Source organism: Caretta caretta, chromosome 16 (genome assembly GCF_965140235.1).
Source record: "Caretta caretta isolate rCarCar2 chromosome 16, rCarCar1.hap1, whole genome shotgun sequence".
Classification (NCBI taxonomy): Eukaryota; Metazoa; Chordata; order Testudines; family Cheloniidae; genus Caretta; species Caretta caretta.
Genome location: NC_134221.1, coordinates 16,267,512 through 16,285,167, shown reverse-complemented (window position 1 = coordinate 16,285,167; position 17,656 = coordinate 16,267,512). Strand labels below are relative to the sequence as shown.

The window sequence follows — 17,656 nt, the reverse complement described above, 5'->3', positions numbered from 1 at the left end:
CAAAGCCACACACATTAACTTGTTTGCTGCTTGGCTGATCGCCCTTTATTTACTGTTTGGATGGTATAGTGCAAGCCACTGTCCCAATGGTGCGGTGCTTGCATATTGCGTCATCGGAAAGCTGCTAATACAGTACCCACCAGTGTGACAAAAGGAACAGAAAGCATCACTGATTGCATTGGCTTGCAGTGTGCAGAAAGATACATTTGGAACACAGAAATGATCAAACTGGGGACAGAGCGGTGACACATCTAATCCACTCCCTCTGGTGTGTCACTTTATGGCCACCATCTTTCTGGTCCACTGGGATTCCCTCCCGCATTGTTCAGAAGGGTTGCTGCTGTGTGATGTTGCTACCCACCCCCCCAACAGACAGAGGGTGCTGCCCCACTGTATATTCAGCTCCTCTCAGCCTGGATATGAAACCCAGGCTAGGGTCAAAGCACAATAGTGAGGGTGGGAGAAAGCTTGTGCTGCCAGTGTCACTGGAATATGTGTCATCAAGAAACAGAGGGATTCAGTCTCCAAGGCTGTCAAGACTGCACCTTCTACCAGCACTAATTTCACTTCTACATGGTACATAGTGGGTAAAGGTGTAAGTGTGGTAGGGATTCCACGAAGCTTTGAATACAGACTCTGGTTATTCGTTCTGCAACAGAGGCATGTCTTGTAGCTCCACGGAGGTGACTATTTAACTGTGTTGAATTTACTGGTTGAAAGATGAATTTGGGTTTGATCTTCTTCTTCAGGGATCCTTCCCTCTTGTGATTAATTACAGTGAGGTCCTGATCCTGCAAGGCTTTTAAGCACATGTGTAATTTTAAGTGACTCGCATGTTCAAAGTTACACCCATGCTCAAGTGCTTGGCTGGAGCAGGGGCTTACTATATCTTTTCATTGTGGATGCTCCACCTTGTTTCTCCAAGATCCTCTATGAGCTAAATGTGGAAAAGGGAGTGGAGGAGGGGGAAAAAAGAACAGTTCAGCAACAATAACTTCAACCAGAGAAACTTCAGAGGGAAACCCACTCTTCGTGGGTCAAATCCTGGTCCCACCGAAGTTGCTAGGCGTTTTGCCATTGATTTCAATGGGCCCAGGATTTGGCACTAATGCAGTAACTCTCATCTGCAGCCAGACCTAAGAGGAAATTCACTTTCACATTAGTGTTATTCAAGGAGAGGAGTCTCTCTTCCTGTAGCCCTGATTAAATGTCTGGGAACAGATGCCATTGTTCTAAATCAGGCAGACTTTGTTGTTGTTGTTTTGCAGATGCTTGTGTGGGGGGTGGGAGGCGGCAGCCAGTCAAAACATTTATTATGGATTAAAACAAAGCTCCTTCACAACAAGTGAGATCTTCTTTGTTTTGGCACAAGGGCCCTGCCAGGGGAAGGAGAGGAGAGAAAAGTTTTGATATGATGTAACAAATTATTTATACCTGTGGAAAAAACCCAGCCTCTTCCGTTTATAGTCACCTTGTTCGAGCCATTTCTAATGCTGACATTTCCTACATAGTTTAAAATTTATTTATGCACATTTTCAAAACTATTACCCTTGGAACATTTTCTGTGTCTTTAATAGACTCCTCTGCTAAATTATTTTCAAGAGACAGGATTTATAACTACATTCTATAGAAATGACAGGCTCCTGCTAACTTGGTTATATGATGTGGTAGACTCTCCTGCCAGAAATCTCTTGGAAAAGAAACTTTCAGCCTTTTAATGGGTTCTTTTTACTGTAAAAATAATGTTAACTATAATCTAGTATTAACACACATTAAAATGAAATGGTGTAGACCTTAAATGAGCTACAAACTAGTTAAATATATTCCCCGCAATGTGATCCTTCAGTGCTTTGCAACCGATACCATGGAGCCGGGATTTATCTAAAATGAAGGCACTGGGGACATGCAAGAGAAATGGTAATTATAATTTGCAAATATTAGTCTGACACTTTCTTTGTGTATGTGTGTATAAATCCTGACAGCTATGATTCATGCGTTCTGCCCAATAGTGCTCTACCGAGATTAGACGGGATCCTTTTACGGCAGGCCATCATCATATCTGCCGCTCATTAAAACTTTGTGGAGAACGAGAACTTGCAGAAAATAGGGAGCCGTCAGAACCTTCTGAGGGACTTTCGGTACACGCTTGTTGAAAGGTGTTTGAGAAGGGAGCCTTGGGTCTGACAAACTGGAATTTTAGTACTCCTCTCCGTTCACAGTGGGGCAAAATAATTGGTCATCAGTGACTACTAATTTGGTTTAGTAGCCAGAGGCATTTTTTTTCTTCCCAGAAAATCAATGACAGTGCAGAGGTCTGTTCAACGTGATTCAGCTCAAGACGGGTCCTCATTTAGCTCTTGATGCTCCTTCCACTGGAGACAGCTATTTTGTTACGATGAAATTTAAATCTATCCACAATACTCGACTCTGAGTGTGGCACCACTGTAGTCAAAGTTGTGACAGTTTCCCCTCAAACTTATTTTTGAAGATTTAAACACTGTCCATTAAAAAAAAAAAATCACATTTGGCAAAAAGTTGGTGTAAAGGACTGTGCTCAGGAGGAATTTTTTAAGGCACAATTGGTTTGATCACTGCTGTAAAAGGGTAAAAGCTATACTTGTGGATGCTTTTCTGTGCTTAGTGTAAGTCAAAAGCAGATCAGATATAAACATTTAGGGCAAAATTGAGCTCTTGAATTGTCCTGGTAGATTTGAGTTCCAATATATTGCCTTTCCTACATTACAGTTCACCCACTGATAATCAATAAGATAAATTGGCAGGCAGAGCAGAATGACAGAATTTGTCACTGGATTCACCCATATGTAGGGTGCAGCTGATAGGGCCTATTGCAAAAACCTGTACATGACAAATAGGGCTTTAATAGGAGCAGGAGCTAGCCTTACCTGGTATTTATGCTATAGACCATAATAGCACCAAACAATTAGATGAGTTATGGTGTCACCCACCTTCCTGATGGCTTAATCAATTAATTTTTTTTTAAATGGAAATGTGTACAGAACAGATTCTGTAAGATGAACATTGAGTTTAGCTGAGTTCTTTTGGGGACTGGGCTGCTGCTGCTGTTCAGAGACTACTCATCAGTACAACTGACTTCGGATGTCAAGGAGTTAAATGCACCAAAAGCCAGGAAAACTTAGATTTAGGGATGACAGGTGCAGCACACGAGCTACATAAAACCATGTCCTGTTGAGATGCCACCAGGACAACAGGGGCAGGCAAAAAATGTAGGCCCAGTCCTATTATTTTTGGTTTGCGTTGGTTTGTCAGGCCCTAGCTGCTGTTTTGCTGCAGCAGATTAGTGCATGAATAGATGACTTTTCCAGCTGGACCCTCCTTGGCAAAATCTTTCAAACCAGTTCCTCCTCCTCTAGAACTGAGCAGTGCATTTCCTCATTCACAGTCCAGTTGGCAAAGATCACAGTAAAGGCCAAATTTCCAAACATTGCGAGAAATGCAAACTTGGCAAGTACAAACTCAGGCTTTTTTTAATGCCTATGGTGTGCAAAATGGCTTGTAAGGGAGGGTGCGCGCACCGATTTGCAGATTTTCTGAAAATTCAGCCCTAAGGGGACTGGCTTGATAAAACCAAAGCCCAAGATAAGAGTTAGGGTTGAAACTTTATCCTTAAGCTCATGTCTCCAGACAGTGGGTGATTTCATTTGCTGTACCATATGTGCTATACTCGAGCTTCTGAAGGACAATATATAACTCCTGCCTTAGAGTATACGCTGGTTTCTGGGAGCAATCAATGTTTACATTAAGATCTTGCTTTTTACTGTTAAAATTTGGCATGGCTTAGGCCCCTTGTACGTCCTAAATGTGTTAGATCCGTTTATTCTTAACCCCACTTTTTACAATTCTCTGACCTGAGGCTGCCATTAATTCTATATGTAGGAGTCCGATGGAGCCATTTTCTTGATGTTGCCGCCATTTTGTGGAATTTGTTCCCTTCTGATATCAGGAACTCTGAATTTCTCACTGCCTTTGTAGACAAAGTCTAAGAAGACTGAGGTCTTATTTTTATTGGCTTTGGGTTACTGTTTGTTTAGCTTCTGGCTTTGTTGCTTTTGTCGTAAAGTGCTGTGAGACAGTAAATGTGGATAGCACCTTATGAGCCTTTTATTGTATCTTTTCCATGAATATTCTCCTTGTTGCAGAAAGAGTTTGTTTGCATTGTGGTGAGATGAGTTACCCTCCATGTCGATGCAGTGTAAATATCTGGTGGCAATTGGTTTTTGGGAAACAATCATTTCTAGTTACATGGTGGGACATGACATGTTAAAATCTTGCTACACCACACCAGCCAGGAAAATGTCCAGGTCACAACAGTGCAACCAATACTGCAGGCCCACGGTATGGTCAGATTGGCTTAAATTTCAGCCTCCATTCCTGCAGTATGACTCCCAAGGGGCTAATTGCTGGGATCCTCACACTGCGGAGAAGTAGCTGCTCCTCCCAGTGGGAGAGAAAGTAACACATTTACAGAATGACCTCTTAGCAAGATGCCTGGATTTACTTCTTTATCCTCATTATTATTATTATCCATCTGGATACTCACTGAACAACTTTCTCCCTACTGAACTCGTCTCTGTGTGCCCACTAACTGAGCAAGAACTTGTGATTTGTAGATGGCTTCAGAATGTAAACTGGGGAACTGGTGCTACGATGTGGATTCCTCATTGGGAAATCCAATTCATTTCCTGGACCTCTTCAAAGCAAAAGTGTCCTTAGCAAGGCCATAGACGGCAGCAGATTGCCTTAAGCAAATGGGGTTTTCTGTTGATTCCTCATTCCATTTTTCTTTTTTTGAAAATAGATGGAACTTTATTTTCTTGCCATTAGGGTGAGCCTAGACTAACAACTCCGAAATCAGGAGATGGGGAAGGGACACAGAGACAGACATTTGCTCTCTAACAGTCAGGACATGGAGATGTAAAAATGTGATCTGACATTGACAGTTATCACAATTTACAGGTCATCATATGATGGGCCCTGGCCGCAGACATGCTGTGGGTCTATATTAGCACCTAGCACAATGGGGTTCTGGTCCTATCGAGGTCCCCAGTGTGACAGCAATTTAAATAATAGTAAAGAGCTAATGCTTTATACCAGGCTGCCCAGGCAGGTGGACAGCACAGGAAAATGCCGACTACACTAGCAGTATTATTATGCTGGCTCCCCACCCTTCCTTGTTACTGATGAGCTAGACCTAGCTATCTATCCACCATTAATTTGTCTCTCTGTATAGCCCAGCAGGAATCTGGGGCATGATTACAGCTATGGCCCTTGCTTGGGAGGCAGGCATAGCCCAGCCATCCCCCTGCACACTGCCTGCCTTTCGCTTGCTTTAATTGTTCCCCTTTGGCCAGCAGACCTGTCTGTTCTAACAAGGACAGTCAAGAGGAGGGGGAAGTAATTGAGGCACTTAACCACACTCACAAGCGTTGACTTCTGCAGCTAATTAGGAAAGAGGGCCGCTGGGCTTTTTGTTATTTTTTAATTGTGGTTTATGCATAAAAGCTAACGGCAGAGGAGGGACATATATTTAACAGCAAATTCTTGACTTCTAAATTTGTATAAAAGGTCATTTACAATTTGTTAACATTTTCACAAGGGTGAATTCAATTAGCCGCTCCAAAAGTCCCTACACATGTGCACACGTATTCCTAATGAGAACGATGGAAAAACTAGCAGGGCATTAATGTCCTGCCTCTTTATTTTCCTAAGGAGCTTGCAGAACATAAAGTAAAGTTACCTTAACAGCTTCACAGAACTCTAAATGGGCCCTGGCAATAAACCCATAGAGAAGCCAGAAAGATCATTTTTAAATGCTCTCCACTTATCCTCACTTTTTGTTAACCATTGAAGAAAATAAGAAGAGACAAATTGGTTAAATAAAAATGGGGACCAATTTTTTGCAGTCCTTATGATGGCAAATCTCCTAGTGAAATCAGTGGGTGTTTTGCCTGCACAGGGGCTGCTGGATCTGTGCTGCTGCAGATTCCTCTGAATTTCCAGTGTTTCTCTACTACTCTTTGGAATCTGGATGGGGAAATAACATACATTATTTCACTGTGGGCAGCCAATGAGAGAACTTCTTTTTCGAAGTGTTGGAGGATCCGTTATTTTGCTCAGAGGGCTCGTACGTATAGGACAGTAAAAAGAATAAAATCCATTGTAAACATACACTTTAAAAGATTTATCAGATGCTCATAGATGTACTTAGGAGTATACGTAGTTACAAGAGCACCAATTTGCTTTACTGTTTTCTCCCAAGCTAAGAATACAAGAGACACCCTCATACCAATCATAAGCACACGCACAAGCCCATATCTTATATACAGGGTACTAAGTCCAGCTCTTACCGTCCACTAAATAACTGACTTCACATGCTGAAGGTTGTGCAATAGCTGTTAGGCAGCTCAGCTGTAATTGTGACCAATTTAACCTTTTGATCTTTAGAGAGGGTAAGGAAACTAAATATCTATGTTTTTCCTTCATAGTTGTTTGAAAGTCTGTGTCTTGCTCTCTGAAAAACGAAGGCAGGAAATGGTTATTCTAGAAGCTGGCCATTACAAACCAGCTGGCCTTGTTCCTAAAGCACAGTTTGAAATGCAGGTTGGAGTGCTCTGCTCTGGCTGAGCCTTAACCAGCACCAGCATTCGATGGGCAACCATCAAAATCAACAAGTGAAAGAAGAGTTGAGGAAACCAGTCGTAGGGGCCTTTACTTTCACTCGGTACTGAAAGAATAGTTACAGCAAAAATAAAGTGTTTGAATCTATATTAGGGCTGGTAGAGACTTTTTTTGTGAAACATTTAAACAAAAACTCCAATTTTTTTGGTTTCCATCAAATTTTCTCTTCTAAAATTTTCAGGTTTTCATTGTAAAACCATAATTTTTTGACAAAAACCAGATTTTTTTTTGGTGAAAATTTCCATTTAATCCAAAAAGCCATTTTCTGTTTGAAAAAATTCTACCAATTTTTTTTTTTACTAGCTCTAATATATATACAATCAAAGCCCACACACACCACATAAGGGGATTACACATGTGTGTGGGCAAATTCTTTCCCCTTTCTTTTGCTATTCAGAATGAGCTATTTGATAAGAAGAAATCTAGATCTTAAGTTTAACACTAAGGCCATATGCTGCTCTCCTTACTCATCATGCCTTCCATAATAAGCAAGACTTGGTTGTACATTAACAATGATATGACAGCTCATTTTCTCTTAAAAAGAAAAATATCCAAGAGCCTGAAGAAGTTGAGTAGAAACCATAACTGCAGCAAATATCCATATTTTACCAGAACCAATATTTGCATGAGTACACTCAAAGTTATTTAAAAACAATAACAATACTTAGCTTTTACAGAGCACTTTGCATGTTCAAAGCACTGTGCAGACAATTAGGAGAACTGCAGTGTGCTATAAAAGAGAATCACCCTCTAGCAACACTACAGCTAGTTAGCAGGAAATGTAAATGTCTCCAATATAATAAAAGAATTATTCTTGAAACAGAAGTTTCTCTCTTGACAACATGAGGATGGTGGTCAGGACACAGAAAATACATGTTGCCTTTGGCTGATTGTCCAGTTGGGGTTAGTCCTGATTTTTTTAAGGTTAATTTCACAAGAGCAAACCAGAGTGATCATATTTATCTTACAACAACTCTAGAAATTCCTAATTTCCTATTCAGTCCAATAGTGAAATGCATTTCTTGTGTCTCAATCTACTTCCTGACAGGAATGTTGAGTCTAGTGGCGCATTGGCGAAGTATGAGCATTCTCTAAGGGAGAAACTAACACCAGTCACAGTAATGGTCACAGAAACACTTGTCACTAAAACCTGTGGAGATGTTGCCATACGGTTGGGACACTGGCTGGGACTTGAGAATTGAACCCAAGTCTTCCTGCTCCCCCACAAACTTCTTGTATGACCTTGGGAAAGTCACTTCGTCAGATATTTAAAGGCATTTAGGCACCTAAAAATGCAGATAGGTGTCTACTTGGATTTTCAACAGCACCTACGTGCCCCTCTTATTGATTTAAACAACAATCCCCCTAGGTCCTATCTGCATCTTCAGGGGCTTAAATTCCTTTAAAAATCTCCGCTGTAATGTGGGGATAGCAGCACTTTCCTACCACACTGGGGTGCTGAGGATAAATATATGAAAGACTGTGAGGTGCTCAGATACTACAGGAATAGGGGCAAGATAAGTACCATGGCTGGACAGAGATGTTAGACCCATTTTTCAGTGCTAACACCACAGAGCAAGGTTTTATTTAAAGTGAAGGTGCCAGGGGAATAAATGCAAAGGAAACAGTAACCATCATCTGCAAACATTATGTAGGTATGTTACACTCTGTGTAGGAGATTCTCACCCCGCAAGGGTGTATTTAGCTATTGCAGGAGGCAACACTGATGACGGCCGTTTTCCTTCAGAGAAAGCACAGAAACCTGTTTACAATTCAGAGGGGCCTGAGCATGTGCATCGGCAGCAGCCCAGCCATTACTCCAGCTCTCGTACTCAGCGGACACACTCTCTGTTGCAAATCCTGGTTCACACAAGGTAGCTCTTGTAAAGATCAGAAGCTGGAGCATGAATCTGAGAAATCTGATTGGAGGATGCCCCATGGGGGAGGCCGGGACCCTACCACATCCTCGTTAGTGCTGACCTTGGCACAAGCACTGCCTGCTGATGGATAGGCTATGGAGCTGGACAAGACCCTGGGGAACCACTGTATTATCTATTATTGTCCCATCAGCGCCTCCCCTGACCCCTCCCAACTCTGAATGCCACAGGCATCAGGGAGAGAATAAATCTATGTCTGATACTAAAAGAGAAAGAGAGAGAGAATGAAAAAGGAGATGAAAAATGTCCTTTTTATGACTCTTACAACAAAGCTGGCCACATGGTTTGTAGAAAACAATTCTCTGGGCGGGGGAAGGGTGGAATCAGCAAAAAGCAGAGTGGCTAATCAACCCAACCCCTCGTAAACTAGTCAAAAGCACTCATGACCTTCTAAGGTAACATCCATTGGAACAAACAGGCCCCATAACTTCAGCCTCGCTCTAATGCTCACAACCCTGTGCGTACGAAACGAACTGTGGAATATGCATCCACCAAGATTGGAAAGTGCCATTCTCAAAAGCATAAGATGATCTGCCTTACTATGGAGAATGTACAGATCAGGATTAATAAGACCTGGATAGCAACCAAAGCATTATGCTCACATTTATTTTTATTCTGGATGAGCCAAAATGGTAGGGAAGTCTACTCTCGGTGCCCTTGGAGAATGCCTGACATTAGTGGCTGGGGGACACATATAGGCCTGTGTCATGGCAGTGGGGCTAATATCTGAAATGAAGGAGGCCAGAGAAACACTTCTCCATTTTGAAAAGGAGTCTGTGCATTATCCATAGGCAGCAATATAGTAATATAGAATATGTTCCAGTGACAGTAAAATTGCTTCCCCCACATGAATTTACCCTTATAACTCCTGCTGCTGTTCTGAAATGGGAACTAGAGAGCTGATTCTGGCTCCTCTGGGCAACCTTGGTGGCGTAAAGTGACCACAACGGGCCATGGGAGATTACCCCAGTTCAGATGCAGAGCAGGGCCAGCATAAATGTCCCTATGGTGCCGCCTCTCTGTCTTCAAGTGCTCATAGTCAGCCCTATGTGGGATTCTGGGGTGCTGTGCAGCCTATAGGCAGTTTAAGCAGAGGTCCTGCATAGGGTTGCCAACTTGGTAATATTTAAAAACTGGACACTCCAGCAGGAGTGCCGGAATCTCCCCTGTCCTACCTATTCCCCACAAGGCCCTGCCCCGCCTCTTCCCCTGAGGCCCCGCCCCTGTCTACTATACCCCTCTTCCCCCTGTCATTTGCTGTTTTTCCCCTCCCACCTAGGTCAGGGAGGACTTGTCTGCGGAGCCGGGGCCAGGAGGTGGTCCTGGCTAAGTAGGGGCCAGAGTGGGTGATGACCTGGTGCCTCCACTCACAGTAATTGGACTTTGGGTGTCCGGTCAGTAGATCTGACTGGACACTGTCAAGTCCCCCTTTCAACTGGACTTTCCAGTTGAAAACCACCTGGCCACCCTAGGACTCCTGCAGCAGCCCAGAACAGAGGCAATGGTGGCATAAAGTCATCTTTTCCCCTACTCCTCCTGAATTGTGCTGTCTGCTGTACCTCAGGAGATGAGGCCCAGAGTAGGCCCTAGATAGTTGGATGTAACTTTGCTTCATTTGAATATGATGTTCACCAAAGCCACTTTTTTCTAAAGACATTTGAGTTCCCAGCTCCTGGAGTCCATGAAGGGTACGATATGTTGCAATTATCTCTGCCCTTTCACCTCCAAACACCCCATCCCCTTAACTGAGAGTGCTCTCCCAATGATCAGCAGCCACAGCTGAGATGTAGTGGTAAGGCCCTACCAAATTCATGGCCATGAACAACACGTTATGGACCGTGAAATCTGGTCTCCCCCAATGAAATCTTGTCTTTTGAGTGCTTTTACCTTATACTATACAGATTTTATGGGGGAGACCAGCATTTCTCAAATGGGGGTCCTAACCCAAAAAGGAGTTGCGGGGGGGGGGGGGGGGGGGGGAGGGTGTCAAAAGGTTATTTTAAGGGAGTCGCGGTATTGCCACCCTTACTTCTGTGCTGACTTCAGAGCTGGGTGGCCAGAGAGCGGCAGGCTGCAGCTGCTGACTCAGGGCCCAGCTCTGCAGGCAGCAGCACAGAAGTAAAGGTGGCAACACCAGACCAGGCCATCCTTCCTTCTGCACTGCTGCTGGCGGCGGCTCTGCCTTCAGAGCTGGGCTCCCGGCCTGCAGCTGCCGCTCTCCGGGCACCCAGCTCTGAAGGCAGCGCTGCTGCCATCAGCTGCATAGAATGCAGGGCAGAAGTACTGCAACACCCCCTACAATGCAATGCCCCTCTGCCATGTGCACTGGCCAAACTGGACAGTCTCTACGTAAAAGAATAAGTGGACACAAATCAGATGTCAAGAATTATAACATTCATAAACCGGTCGGAGGACACTTCAATCTCTCTGGTCGCTCGCTTTCTGATCTCAAAGTGACTATTCTTCAACAAAAAAAACTTCGAAAACAGACTCCAAGGAGAGACTGCTGAATTGGAATTCATTTGCAAATTGGATACAATTAACCTAGGCTTGAATAGAGACTGGGAGTGGTTGAGTCATTATACTAAGTGAAACTATTTCCCCTTGTTTATTCCTCCTCCTCCCCCTCCCCCCCCCCCTCTTCCTCAGATGTTCTAGTTAACTCCTGGAAACGTGCTGGAAATGGCCCACCTTGATTATCACTTCAAAAGGTTTTCTCTCCCCCCACCCCACTCTCCTGCTGGTAATAGCTCATCTTAAGTGATCACTCTCCTTACAATGTATATTTTTTCATGGTCTGTGTGTATATAAAATCTCCTCACTGTACTTTCCACTTTATGCATCCGATGAAGTGAGCAGTAGCTCACGAAAGCTTATGCTCAAATAAATTGGTTAGTCTCTAAGGTGCCACAAGTCCTCCTTTTCTTTTTGCGAATACAGACTAACATGGCTGCTACTCTGAAACCTTCAATAACCATGTGACCCCCCCAACTCCTTTTTGGGTCAGGATCCCTACAATTACAACACTGTGAAATTTCAGATTTAAATAGCTGAAATCATGAAATTTACGATTTTTAAAATCCTACGACCATGAAATTGACCAAAATGGACTGTGAATTTGGTAGGGTCCTATGTATTGGGCAAGAGCTTTGAATCTGCAAACGGAAATTATTTAAATGTACCAATAATTAAGTGACTTTTTAAAATAAGTGTAGTTTTGGCTGCCTGACATAGCAAGCCCCAGAAATCTCCAACATGCATGAACTAGCCTGTGCATTTTGGATCTGCTTAAAGCCTTCTGACTGGGGTCTGTAAATAAACATTAACAGACATTACAAATACAATGTAGCATGGCTAGTATAGTTTTCCAAGCCATAATCCACTAAACCCAGAGGCTGCTAAAACAGAATCTCCAGACCTAGAATAAACCAATGACAGGCCAAATTCCACCTTGATTTACAACTTCGGTAGCCCTGCTGAAATTAATGTAAATTGAGATAGAATTGGACCCAATAACTTTTGCCCTTGCTGGTGGTATCTTTAACTCACCAGTTACGAGAAGTGAGTTAAATATCCCATAACAACTCCTTAATAATCCTAGTAATTTGATTTTGTCTATAACCTGCTTTTAAAGTAAGGGGATAAATACAATCAGCCTGCATAAAAGGTGGCTATTAAAGAACCAGCAAGATGTGCTACAATAACTTTAAATTAAAAGACTGGTGCCTCTTTCCCTGATGCTGTGGGGTCTGTGGATTTTCAGTAAAACTTTTGAACCTGGCCTAGATCTCTCCCAGGCAGCCATTTAACCTCCCGTTTATGAAGAAATAAAGCACAATTGATGTTGATTTTGGTCTGCGTTAGGGGATACTTTTGCAACATAAAAGCCCTTTTGCCTGCAATTTGCAGAGCAGCCCTGTCACATCAGCAAGGGCTGGTACTGATAAAGATAAAGCTTTATAGCTGGGGCATTTGCTACTAACAGCAAGCTAATGCTGCATTTTCATTTTGATGCAATTAATGTTAATGTCTGCTACGAAAATTGTCATTAAATACCATTTTAAAATCCATTCAATTTGCATATGCAAAGCCCATTTACTATCACGTAAAATACACACCACTGCTCATCATGTCTTTTCCCTTGAATTTGTAGCTGCTATTTATTTCTTTTGTTAGTGATTAGATTTCATTTTAAAAGCTAGATAGTAATGTCTAGCCTAGCCCCTGGCAGAGCACAAAAAACCTACAACATACAACCACAGAGGCATTTCTGAGCCAGGTTCAGAAAGTGTTTGCGGTCCTTTTGATGCACCTGAATGCTTGTGATACAAACTCTTACTGGCTCTTAAAGGCTCCCCTCTTCCCACCCCTCCAGTGGAAGTGAGAGGGGAGAGAACTGTGGAGAAGTCCACAGCAGGACAGGGCTGAAGTCAAAGGGTGCTAAGCAGGACACTTTCTACTCTTCCTTGTGGCTGACTAATTCCCCGCTACAAAAGATGAAGGGGAAATTATCCTGGTCAAGATGCAAAGGGAAGAGCCCCATGAAGCTGTGGGGCTTGCCCCCCACCAACTTTACACCCCCCCTCCCATACAGTAAAACAGATGCAAGTTAAGGTAGCATTTATGCCTGCTGTGTGTTTCGTAAAACCTTTTTGAAGGTGTCACAAAGTGCAATGGACAGCTCCTCCGCTCATGGCAGCGCAGCTACTGGCCCAGCTGGGGACCGAATAAGGTGATCGGGGCCCTGCGCCACAATCGGAGTGGCAATGGCAAGGTAGTCCCCTCCCCTCCTGTAGAAGCAGAGGTACAAGCCCCTTTCTCTCCCCCAGGAGTGGCTGCAGGGATAGCAACAAAGGTCCACTTTCCCTCTGGAGAGGCAAGAGTAGCAGCAGGGGGGCACCTTAGTATTCACCCCTGCAACCAGCATGTGTCTGCTTGGGGAGGTGGGGCCCACGGCACTCATCTCCTCCTGCTACACTCAGAACTCTCTGAGGTCCGGTTGGTGGGTCTCGGCGTTAACTCCCCAGTGAGAGGCAGGGCCCAGTTTGCACCTGACAGAGCTATTGTTTCAGACCATCTGCAGACTCAAACAGGAATTATTGCATTGGTCACGCTTAGGTCACGTTTTTGAAGTTTTCTTTGCACCCATGAGGGCTAGATGTTTACTTTTTTAAATGAAATATGAGATTCTGATGTAATCACATGACTCAGGGAGCTGGGGCCTTAGACATGAGCTTATTGGGCCTATGCTTTAAGGCATTCCTGGGCCTAGCCATGCTGATGTAGATGAGCAGGGTCCAGGGAAAGCAAACAGGGAGGGTCCCTGCATGCAGCTGGCCAGGATCCCTAGAGTTGGGAGACTGCTGTCCTGCAGATTTCTGGCTTTCTGCACATTTGTGATCCAGCTGCTCACTCCATACACCCTTATCCCATGGTGGAGAATATGCTGACTCCACAGCTCTTTCTGGGCCACGTAGTTCTTGTCTGCATCCGTATTTTTGCAGCGGAGAACACATGGATCATAGTCTTATAATTACTGACAAATATACAGGTATTAAACTCCTGCTCTAAGGTCTGGATCTGACAGAAACAACCAGAAGCATCATGTCACAGTGCAGGGAGGTATTTATCCCTCTCCATTCACCTCTGCTGCAGCTGCCCCAAGATATTGCAGTAAAAATACTAATGAATTGGAGATTGTTTGGAGAAGAGTCACAAAAGTGACACCCCATATTGCCAGACTTGTGGTAAAATCATGAGTAGGAGAGTTGCTTTGGAGACAAAAAGGAATTTTTAAGTCTTAGTAGCATAATAATCTGGGAGTCAAGTGGAGAGACTGTGACCAAAACCATTAGCATCCCCGTCACCAAAGACAAACCACAAATTTTAAAACAAGCCACTCAAGGTACTAAATAGAAGACTGTACATGTACTAAATGAATAAATAAAGAGGCATATGTGAAAAGCAAATATTCTGTGCTGCTCCATACATTATTGTTTGCATGATTTTATTGTTCATTAAAAAACCCAATAAATTAAAACCCTCTGCAATAGGCTGTTATGATTTGTATGTTAGTAGAGGCTGACCCAGTCTGCAGCTGCTTTGTCTCCCTCCCTGGATGACTTTCAAATTGAGCTTTCTAATCTCTCAGCCCTCTTAACCGAGACTCTGAGTTATTTTGCTTTGTTGTTAAACCTCTGAAGAGTATACGTTTTATTCCTGATTATATTTATATACATATATGGTTACACAGGTGCAGAGAAATGGAGATTCAGGCCCTATGTTCTTTACTCATGCATATACAATGACTATTTGATGACCTATCTATTTGGATGTATATCTCCAAACATAGAGGTCATCACATATGCATGAATATAGTATGTAGGGCTTGATTCTCTAATGCCCTACACCTGTGTAATCATTTACACCAGTAGAAAACAGGTAGTTAGATATCTAATGCTAGCCTGCATGCCTGCAATTAGCCATGCCTCTAATTAAATGCTGGTGCAAAATTGCATCCACAAAATGAGTGGCCCGACTGAAGCCCCTTTAAAAAATACATTTGGCACTAATCCTTTAACTCATATAACTGAATCCAACTAATTGAGGCTCTTGAGATTATGGGCTAGATTCTCCATTGCTCAGCACCTCATGTTGTCATTTACATCAGTGCAAAGTGGATGCCAAATGCTACCAAATCTGAATTTTATATGTATTTTGTACTCGTGTAAATGGTTACATGGCTGCAGAGTGATAGAGAATTAGGCCCTATGTACTGTGCTACAGCAATTCAGCTCACAGCAAACCTCCCTCAAGTCACTGTTTGGAGAGACAGAGATGAGGATCAGATCTGAGTGGAGAATCTAGCCCTTAGAGAAGCCTGGGTTTTCTCCCTCTTACCGTGCTGGAATTCCGTAGGTCATATCTGGAGGTACTCTTGGGTGGGCTCTCTTAAAACGACTCTCGTTATCTTCATTGCAGCGGATGTCCTTGAGCTGGTGGTACAGGTTGTATTCACGTGCTGTGACATAACCAGCCTTAACAGCTCCACGGTTCATGGCAATGTAATTCCGTGGCATCTCCCTTGGGGAAGGCGGCCTGGGTTTCATCGAGTGCCAATGGCCTATCGCTAAGGCCAGAAAGGAATACAAGAGCCAGAACAAAGAAAGTTACTAGAATTTCATTTTGAGTAACCCATCCTCGGTGAATCTTGTTCTGGTGCAGAGGGCCAGCTCAAGGCCTATGTACTGCATCAGTGAGAATTAAGTGATGCATAGGCCTTTTGCTTGTCCTCTACTCAGAGTGAAATTCAAACTGCATTCACATCAGTGTGGTTCAAACAGAGACCAGTAAGAAAATCCACAAATCTTAAGCATAGAGTTTCTCAAGTAAATTGTTCCTATTTCCCACAATTTCCCCACCTCCAATTTGTAATGCTCAGCAATTTTGACAAAGCCGTCCATTTTTTTCCTCACTGAAAGTTACGTGAATTTTCACAGGTGTCCAATGCAAAAGCCAGCTCTGCTCATGAAAGTGGGCCAATTCATGCACATCTTTGCTTGGATTTGGGCCCATCTCTGCTCAGTTTTCACATACATGCGCAAAAGTTTCTGTAAAGGTGGGTCAGCTTCAAAAGTTGTAAGGAACTGTGACAGACCTTGAGTTTGTGAGTAGCTGTGCATTTTCTTAGAAAAACTTTGTACACTCTTATGACGGCCTCTGCTACAGGACAGAAGGGTCACAACAATCTGACTTGGTCTTGATTGAAGCACATGGTTATTTTCATATATTCTACCCTATTTATGTGAAGCAGGATTTTTTATGTGTTTGAGTACCGGGCTTAGCAATTGGGTACAGCAAAAGCAAAGCAAAGGCCTTGTTGATATTTGGTAAAAGCAAAGGCCTTGTTGATATTTGGAATTAGACATGATTCAACTATTGTAGCCTGGCCACTGGTGTAGCTGCACTAATACGAGCCCCGAGTGTAGAAAAGGAAAGCTGCGACTTGCACCAGCTGACCTTACACTGATTTCAAACAGGAGTAAGCTCATCTGGAGCATGTTACAACTTTTCTGGTCTACGCTTTTTGGGCTTGCACTGGTGCAGCTACGCCTGCTGCTGGCCATTGATGGTTGAATCCCAAATATAGACAAGGCCAGGGACTCTTGCACACAACAGTTACCAAATGCCACAGATGGTGTTCATGTGAGCAGGTAAAATGCTAGAGTTCTTACTCTCCCGCTTCAGCTCAGTGAGAGTGTTTTCTCCCCTGCACTCCTCCATTGCTATTAAGACTTTAATAGGTACAAGGCATGTTGTTACACTCTAACCTGCCGGTCGTTTGGTGCCATCCACGTGGCACTTTTAATAGCCTCTAATGGCATCTCTAGTCTTTACTTGCATTGTCATACCTTCAGGTACTCCTCCGTCAGCCCCATGAAGGTATAACCCATATGCAAAGTCATAGCCTGGAAGAGTGTAGCAGCTTCTCCGAGGTTTTCCGACTTCCGCCTGCAAGGGAAAGGTTTGGGAGTAAGAGGGTGAGAAAAGTAAAGATTTCGCTTAACACGTTAAACTTCCTGAAAATAGGGATTTGTAATAAAAGCTTGGACAGTTAGGCCCTGTTTACACTAGGGAAACGTCTCAAAAAGTTCCCCATGTTGCTAACACTAGTTTGGTTTCACTAGTGTAGGCAATGCTGGGAGTTCTAGCATAGCTGCGTTGCTGGTGTCATTTTAAGCACCATGTCAATTCGACTTACTCTGAGGAGAGTTAGGCAACACAGTTTTTAAAATGGCACCGCCGGCTTGGAACCTTTTCTTCATGTTGCTAACAAAGGTGGAGCTTGACTGGTCTTAACGAGACTTATTACACTCTCAGGAATGGTATGGAAACAGGTCTGTCCCATCTACATCAGCAGCTAAATTGTTGTCATCTGCAGATGGGGCTGGGCTAGGAGAGCCTGTTGGTGACAATAATTCTCAGCAGTGGGTCATTTCCTA

General features: G+C 43.4%; 1 protein-coding gene across 4 annotated transcripts in view; it reads right to left on the bottom strand.

Moving 5' to 3' along the window:
• Nucleotides 1-17,656, bottom strand: part of CFAP77 (cilia and flagella associated protein 77) — a 104,905-nt gene that overhangs the window by 23,431 nt on the left and 63,818 nt on the right. For all 4 annotated transcript variants that reach the window (XM_048822665.2, XM_048822664.2, XM_048822663.2 and 1 more), the window contains exons 2-3: nt 17,066-17,165; nt 15,555-15,783 (exon numbers count right to left, since the gene is read on the bottom strand). In XM_048822665.2, the coding sequence (XP_048678622.1) occupies nt 15,555-15,783; nt 17,066-17,165 (329 nt within the window). The remainder of the gene's footprint in view (nt 1-15,554; nt 15,784-17,065; nt 17,166-17,656) is intronic.